This window comes from Eurosta solidaginis, chromosome X (genome assembly GCF_040869045.1).
Source record: "Eurosta solidaginis isolate ZX-2024a chromosome X, ASM4086904v1, whole genome shotgun sequence".
Taxonomy (NCBI): domain Eukaryota; kingdom Metazoa; phylum Arthropoda; class Insecta; order Diptera; family Tephritidae; genus Eurosta; species Eurosta solidaginis.
In genome coordinates, this window is record NC_090324.1 from 195,165,834 (window position 1) to 195,174,384 (window position 8,551).

The window sequence follows — 8,551 nt, forward strand, 5'->3', positions numbered from 1 at the left end:
AAAACAAAAATCCAAACGAAGAAGAGTAAATCCATCACACCGATGGACAGAATCAGAAAATATGGATTTAATTGAAGCAGTTGCTGACGCAACTAGAGGCCGGCCGGAGTCTTTTGAGGTATGTATACAATTGTTTTGAGTGCATTAATTGCTGATAACTAAAAGTAATCTGTTTAAAGTTTAACATATGCGGTAGTCGACTTAACCTGCCTAATATTGCTGCCACCAGCTCGACTAACTTTCAATTTAGCTGCAATATTTACCAGCCTTGGCCAGGAGCAATGTGTCGTATATTTCTTTACATATTTATAAGTGATTGTTTATTGCGTATTTTATGCCAACTTGCACTGACCCAGCGTTGCTGTTACATGTTTCAACTAAATATCGCCGTTCAGGCTGGGACAGTCTGTTGTATACATATGTACATGTGCATAATTGTGGCCGTATGTATGTACGTTGATTTTGTGATTCTTTTACTAGGATTCTATGGTCTACCTACTTTGGCAAAATGATGTAAATACTTATATTCAAATATTTTGCTATTTCAGAAGCCGACAGCCGAACGCTTCTACACAAGAATAAAATCAATGGCAAGCAGTCTAGGACAAATAGAATGGATGTCATTAAAATGCAAAATGAGATACCTCAAGGCATCGTACGTTTCTGCTCTCGATTGGAAGAACAAGACGGGGTCTGGTTTGTTGGCCAGTGGTGACGAGTCTAGTGTGACAGCATACATACAAAAAATATGCCCAAATTTCGATATGCTTGCTGATATATTTGGGCAGCGCAAAAATGTAAGCCCGCCGTTTATTTTCGACAGCCAAATTGATACGCAAATGACAATCGACCATTCCTACTTAATTTCCTATGTCACAGACACAGAACCAGAACAGGACTACGTCTTTGAGCCTGTCGCCAGAAGCCAAACTAGTACTCCTGAGCCTCTTTGTCTTCAAAGTAGTGTTGATTTAACGCAACACAAGCAGAACAGAATGTGTAATGCAAAACCGGTCAATACACAACATAGCACTTTTGAGCATAAATTGCCACAAACCAGAACGTTATCACCGATTCAACAACAAAAAAACAAACGGAAAAAAATGCCTACTACTAACACCTTTAACGACTTATCTTGTTTGGTTGATTTTCCGACAGGGTGGATAAATGATGTATATTGGAACGATTTTCCGTCATCCCTTGTCAAATTTGGTTTTGAGACAAACCGGTTTCGGCGTTGTGCCATCATCAGTGTCGATTTTCGTTCTCGTTTTCCGTCATCCCTTGTCAAATTTGGTTTTGAGACAAACCGGTTTCGGCGTTGTGCCATCATCAGTGTCGATTTTCGTTCTCGTTTCTCAGAACGAAAATCGACACTGATGATGGCACAACGCCGAAACCGGTTTGTCTCAAAACCAAATTTGACAAGGGATGACGGAAAATCGTTCCAATATACACCTTTAACGACCTTCTTCTTATTCAAGAAAAAAAACTGGAGTTAGAAGTTCAAAAACTAGAGCTTGAGAGGGAAAGGGAAAAAAATAAAGTACAACTAAAAGAGCTTGAATTAAAAAATCAAATTGAATTAAGAAAGATGGAACTTGAAATACAAAAAGAAGAGAAATTACAAATTGAAAAATTAAAATTAGAAAGTCAGGAAAGATTGAAGAAGTATGAAATTGATTGTAAGCTTAAGTAGTTTCATTCTTGTATTTTAACCAAGCAGACGGACACACTGCTTATTGTCATAGTGAAGCCCATCGAGACAAAGTTTAGCTATGATACTATGATGGCATAGTTGGGAACAATGCATTAGATTTAAATTTCCACTACCACTAAATTTTTTCATGGAAATGAAAACAATTTGGACTACTACTTAATTTTTTAATGGTAAAAAATTTAATGCTGGTAGATAACGTTACACTAAAATTATAATGGTAGTGGAAAATTTAATTTAAATCAAAAAATTTAGTGGTAGTAGAAATTAAAACCTAATGCATTTTGTTCAACTATGAATAAAAGTAATTCTCTGGCAGCTAGATTCACGACTATTAATTTACCTGCTTTGTTGAACAAAAAATATGTGAGTAAAATGATTTTGTTTGTTTTTTTAGGGTAATATAAATTTTTAGAAAATGAATTACTTAATTATATTTAATCAGATATTAATGGCAACAACTCTGCCTATATCAGCACTTTTTAAAGAAACTAAAAATTTCAGTGCAATCGTATTTTTGTTTAATGAAATTTCACATTTTCAGTTCTTTAATTTAAAATTTTTTATTACAAAATAAAAGCGAATTCAAATGCAATGAATTTTAAAAATTAATAAATATGAATAATTACAAAATGCATTGTGGAGTTTTCCAAACATATAGCAAAAATTAATGTGTGTGTGTGATTTTGTAGAGAGGGTGGGGGCAATAGAAATAAAAACAAGTAGGGAAGGCTAAGTTCGGGTGCAACCGAACATTACATACTCAGTTGAGAGCTATGGAGACAAAATAAGGAAAATCACCATGTAGGAAAATGAACCTAGGGAACCCTGGAATGTGGTTGTATGACATGTGTATCAAATGGAAGGTATTAAAGAGTATTTTAAGAGAGAGTAGGCCATAGTTCTATGGATGGACGCCATTTAGGGATATCGCCATAAAGGTGGACCAGGGCTGACTCTAGAATTTGTTTGTACGATATGGGTATCAAACGAAAAGTGTTACTGAGCATTTTAAGAGGGAGTGGGCAATAGGTCTATAGGTGGACGCCTTTTCGAAATGTCGCCATTAGGGAGGGCCAGGGGTGACTCTAGAATGTGTTTGCATGATATGGGTATCAAATGAAAGATGGTAATGAGTATTTTAAAAGGGAGTAATCCTTAGTTCTATAGGTGGACGCCTTTTCGAGATATCGCCATAAAGGTGGACCAAGGGTGACTCTAGAATGTTTGTACGATATGGGTATCAAACGAAAGGTGTTACTGAGCATTTTAAGAGGGAGTGGGCATTAGGTCTATAAGTGGACGCCTTTTCGAGATATCGTCATTAGGGCGGGCCAGGGGTGACTCTAGAATGTGTTTGTACGATATGGGTATCAAACGAAAGGTGTTACTGAGCATTTTAAGAGGGAGTGGGCATTAGGTCTATTGGTGGACGTCTTTTCGAGATATCGCCATTAGTGTGGGCCAGGGGTGACTCTATAATGTTTGTACGATATGGGTATCAAACGAAAGGTGTTACTGAGCATTTTAAGAGTGAGTGGGCATTAGGTCTATAGGTGGACGCCTTTTCGAGATATCGCCATTAGGGTGGGCCAGGGGTGACTCTAGAATGTGTTTGTACGATATGGGTATCAAATGAAAGGTGGTAATGAGTATTTTAAAAGGGAGTAATCCTTAGTTCTATATGTGGACGCCTTTTCGAGATATCGCCATAAAGGTGGACCAAGGGTGACTCTAGAATGTTTGTACGATATGGGTATCAAACGAAAGGTGTTACTGAGCATTTTAAGAGGGAGTGGGTATTAGGTTTATAGGTGGACGCCTTTTAGAGATATCGCCATTAGGGTGGGCCAGGGTGACTCTAGAATATGTTTGTACGATATGGGTATTAAATGAAAGGTGGTAATGAGTATTTTAAAAGGGAGTAATCCTTAGTTCTATAGGTGGACGCCTTTTCGAGATATCGCCATAAAGGTGGACCAAGGGTGACTCTAGAATGTTTGTACGATATGGGTATCAAACGAAAGGTGTTACTGAGCATTTTAAGAGGGAGTGGGCATTAAGTCTATTGTTGGACGTCTTTTCGAGATATCGCCATTAGTGTGGGCCAGGGGTGACTCTATAATGTTTGTACGATATGGGTATCAAACGAAAGGTGTTACTGAGCATTTTAAGAGGGAGTGGGCATTAGGTCTATAGGTGGAGGCCTTTTCGAGACATCGCCAATAGGGTGGGCCAGGGGTGACTCTAGAATGTTTGTACGATATGGGTATCAAACGAAAGGTGTTACTGAGCATTTTAAGGGGGAGTGGACATTAGGTCTATAGGTGGACGCCTTTTCGAGATATCGCCATTAGGGTGGGCCAGAGGTGACTCTAGAATGTTTGTACGATATGGGAAAGGTGTTACTGAGCATTTTAAGAGGGAGTGGGCATTAGGTCTATAGGTGGACGCCTTTTCGAGATATCGCCATTAGGGTGGGCCAGGGGTGACTCTAGAATGTGTTTGTACGATATGGATATCAAATTAAAGGTATTAATGAGGGTTTTAAAAGCGAGTGGCCCTTAGATGTATATGTGAAGGTGTTCTCGCGATATCGACCAAAATGGGGACCAGGTGATCCAGAAAATCATCTGTCGGGTACTGCTAATTTATTTATATATGCAATACCACTAACAGTATTCCTGCCAAGATTCCAAGGGCTGTTGATTTCGCCTTGTAGAACTTTTTCATTTTCTTCTACTTAATATGGTAGGTGTCACACCCATTTTACAAAGTTTTTTCCAAAGTTATATTTTGCGTCAATAAACCAATCCAGTTACCATGTTTCATCCCTTTTTTCGTATTTGGTATAGAATTATGGCATTTTTTTTCATTTTTCGTAATTTTCGATATCGATAAAGTGGGCGTGGTTATGGTCGGATTTCGGCCATTTTTTATACCAAGATAAAGTGAGTTCAGATAAGTAGGTGGGCTAAGTTTAGTAAAGATATATCGTTGTTTGCTCAAGTTATTGTGTTAACGGCCGAGCGGAAGGACAGACGGTGGACTGTGTATAAAAACTGGGCGTGGCTTCCACCGATTTCGCCCATTTTCAAAGAGAACAGTTACCGTCATAGAATCTATGTCCCTACCAAATTTGAGAAGGATTGGTAAATTTTTGTTGGACTTATGGCATTAAAAGTATTCTAGACAAACTAAATGAAACTGGGCGGAGCCACGCCAATTTTGAAATTTTCTTTTATTTTTGTATTTTGTTGCATCATATCATTACAGGAGTTGAATTTTGACTTAATTTACTTATATACAGTAAAGATATTAAATTTTTTGTTAAAATTTGAATTAAAAAAAAATTTTTTTTAAAAAGTGGGCGTGTTCTTCATCCAATTTCGCTAATTTTTATTTAGCACATATATAGTAATAGTAGTAGCGTTCCTGCCAAATTTCATCGTGATATCTTCAACGACTGCCAAATTACGGCTTGCAAAACTTTTAAATTACCTTCTTGTAAAAGTGGACGGTGCCACGCCCATTGTCCAAAATCTTACTAGTTTTCTATTCTGTGTCATAATGTCAACCCATCTGCCAAGTTTCATCGCTTTAACCGCCTTTGGCAATGAATTATCGCATTTTTTCGGTTTTTCGAAATTTTCGATATCGAAAAAGCGGGCGTGGTTATAGTCCGATATCGTTCATTTTAAATAGCGATCTGAGATGAGTGCCCAGGAATCTACATACCAAATTTCATCAAGATACCTCAAAATTTACTCAAGTTATCGTGTTAACGGACGGACGGACGGACGGACGGACATGGCTCAATCAAATTTTTTTTCGATCCTGATTATTTTGATATATGAAAGTCTATATCTATCTCGATTCCTTTAAATATGTACAACCAACCGTTATCCAATCAAACTTAATATACTCTGTGAGCTCTGCTCAACTGAGTATAATTAGAACAGGAATAGGAATAAGAATAGGATATGAAACAGAGGCAGTGGAAAAGACGGAGAAAAATTGGTGGGAGGATGAAAATTGGGGAGATGAAGAGGAAGAAGAACAAGAGAGTAAGTGGAAGGAATAAAAAGGAAGAAGAGAGGTTGGTATGGTTATAGGTGTAGAGAGAGGGATAAGGATAGAAATGTGTAGTTCTGTTAATGTGATGCGTGCATAAAAGTTAGAATAGCACGCCGTTTTGCTTCACCCTCGCTGCTAGACCAATTTGGTGTTTCAGGCCCCTCTTCATCCTCGCCACCAATATCACCCTCAGTTATGTCGGTTATGTCAATGTTATCGTCTTTTTGCTGTATGACAATGTTGTGTAGAATTGCACATACTAGTATCCACCTACAAGCAAATTTAACCGACTCATCATTTCGTATCGTAACTCTGAGCTCTTTTAAACTGTTAAAGCGCTCCTTCAATATACCATAACAATGCTCAATTCTTATTCGATATTGGCTAAATTGGCGGTTAAATGCATTTCGCTCATGCGAAGTCATTTCTGTAGAGGTGGATCTGTAGGGGGTTATAACAGTACTTGTTAATTTATAAGCACTGTCGCCTGCCAGCCATTGTGCACCTGTAAACAAGCTTGAAGCTTGGGTCACTAAACTACAATTATTGTATATTCTGGCATCGTGGACGCTTCCAGGGAAGCCGAGCACCAAATGACGGATTCGTAGCTTATAGTCGCACACAGCCTGCGCTTTCACATGCTTCCTAGAAAAGTAAGCTTCTGGATCGTCAAGCGGTTTCTCGGCTAACTTTATTTCAGTGCCATCAACATAGCCAATACAGTGGGGCAACTCGTCAAAAGTTTCAGCTACTAAACTTTGACGCTCAGCACTGTCTGGCCAGTACACAAACTGCTGTCTCACCTTCAAAATGGCTTGAAATATTCTGTTCGTCATGTTCGCTATAAAGATTTGGTATTAATTATTATTTTTCAAAAAAAATTTTAAGTTCTACCTGTATTGCTCCGCCATCGCTAACACCAAACAAACTCGCAATTTTGCTTATCGTGGCACCCTCTCCACTTGAGCCCAGGCGATATAAAACAACTAAAAGTTGCGTTTCTAGCGAGAACTGCTTGCAAGAGCGCGGACCGTTGAATATTTCGTCGTCCTTGATCAAGTCATACAACACTTGGAACGTTGAGCGGCTAACTCGAGCAATTGTTCGAAACCTTCTTTCATCTAAGTCAGGCCATACGTCTTGCAAAAACTGGTGAGATTTAGGGACGGAATGGTGAACAAAGTCACACCCATACCTTATCTCAGTGAACGCTACTATAGCAAACGTGAAATCCTCCCAAATTTCGTCCTCTTTCCTTTTTTTATTCTCTGCAATGAAAATGGTTTTTACACAAGCCATCTGGCCAAAAGCACAAATATTACCGTCATTTTCATCAGAAATCTTCAACATCAGCAAGTCATTTACAAGAATATCTTTGTAGAGACGTTTTAGTTTTAATTTTTCACTTAATCTTGGCATTTTTTGATTAATAATAATAATGAAAATTTTTTTTGACAGTAAAACAGCTGATCGACAATTCAGTTTATCAAGAGTATTACTAGGTGCGTTCATATAACAGCGTGTGTTATTGCATATAATTTTACACCTTATAAGTTTATAAGCTATCATGAGTCCCCCTATTATCGTCATAGGTTGTAGTGAAGCAAACCATATTAAAAATCTTTCAAAAGTTTTCAATACTTGTAGGTCTTTCAATCTCAAACTTAACCCAAATAAGTGCAAATTTTTACGACCAGAAATCACATTTTTAGGTCACAAATATTCAGCCAAAGGTTTGTTGCCAGACGACTCCAAAATAAACGCAAATAAAAAGTATACAAAACCGACTGAAAAAGACGCGGTACGACGATTCGTCGCGTTTGCAAACTATTACAGACAGTTTATACCAAATTTTGCGTCTCTGGCAGCGCCTTTAAATCGATTAAGCAGAAAAGAGTTGAATTTGTATGGGATGTAGAGTGCGAAAGGGCATTTTTATCTTTGAAAGCAGCGTTACTTTCACCAAAATTACTTCAATATCCATATTTCACTAAACAATTCATTATTACCGTTGATGCTTCAACAACTGGATGTGGCGCTATTTTGAGCCAAGAACAGCAAGGTAGTGATTTACCAATTTGTTTCGCTTCTAAGCATTTAATAAAGCAGAGCAGAAAAAACCAATTATAGAATTGGAGCTCTTAGCTATCTATTTTGCAATAAAGCATTTTCGACCACACGTTTATGGCACAAATTTCATCGTAAAGTCAGACCATAGACCTCTAGTATACCTATTCAACATGAAAGACCCCTCTTCAAAACTTTCGAGAATTAGGCTAGAGTTAGCGGAATACAACTTTACTATAGTTTATATAAAGGGTAAATCAAACGTTGGTGCTGATGCACTATCGCGTATTACAATCGATGAGATTAAGGAATCGAACAAACAAATTTTAGCAGTATAGACAAGATCATTGAGAAAACGGCAAAACGACAATAACCTCCCTAGGAAAACAGACAAAAACGAAAAAAAAAACAACTTACTTTACATGTCTACGACAAATTTTCATTTAATTTTTCAAACGAATAAGATCCACGAATAAGATCTGAAACTACGTACGATAACAATAATAAAACAACAAGTTTAAGAATTTTTGCGCATATTAAACATAAAAAACTCGAGTTACTTAGTTTTGAGCTTGTTAACGAAATAATGACTTTAGAGAAATTACTTTCGAGGCTTGAATCATAAGCCGGCAAACGCAAAATTAAGCAGAATGGCCTAAAAACGATATTTTGTTCGAAATTTCAAAGATA

At 37.5% G+C, this 8,551-nt stretch overlaps 2 protein-coding genes across 2 annotated transcripts; one reads left to right on the forward strand and one right to left on the reverse strand.

Annotated features, from left to right (window-relative positions):
• Positions 1–322: 322 nt before the first annotated feature.
• LOC137234267 (uncharacterized) lies at positions 323–1,842 on the forward strand. The gene is made up of 3 exons (XM_067757879.1): positions 323–451; positions 549–1,120; positions 1,459–1,842. The coding sequence occupies exons 1-3, from the start codon at positions 335–337 to the stop codon at positions 1,697–1,699; spliced, it is 930 nt and encodes a 309-aa protein (XP_067613980.1). The 5' UTR covers positions 323–334; the 3' UTR covers positions 1,700–1,842.
• Positions 1,843–5,752: 3,910 nt separating this feature from the next.
• LOC137234332 (uncharacterized) lies at positions 5,753–7,213 on the reverse strand. The gene is made up of 3 exons (XM_067757930.1): positions 7,117–7,213; positions 6,687–7,062; positions 5,753–6,631 (listed from the first exon to the last, which is right to left on the reverse strand). The coding sequence occupies exons 1-3, from the start codon at positions 7,211–7,213 to the stop codon at positions 5,872–5,874; spliced, it is 1,233 nt and encodes a 410-aa protein (XP_067614031.1). The 3' UTR covers positions 5,753–5,871.
• Between the last annotated feature and the right edge of the window lie 1,338 nt (positions 7,214–8,551).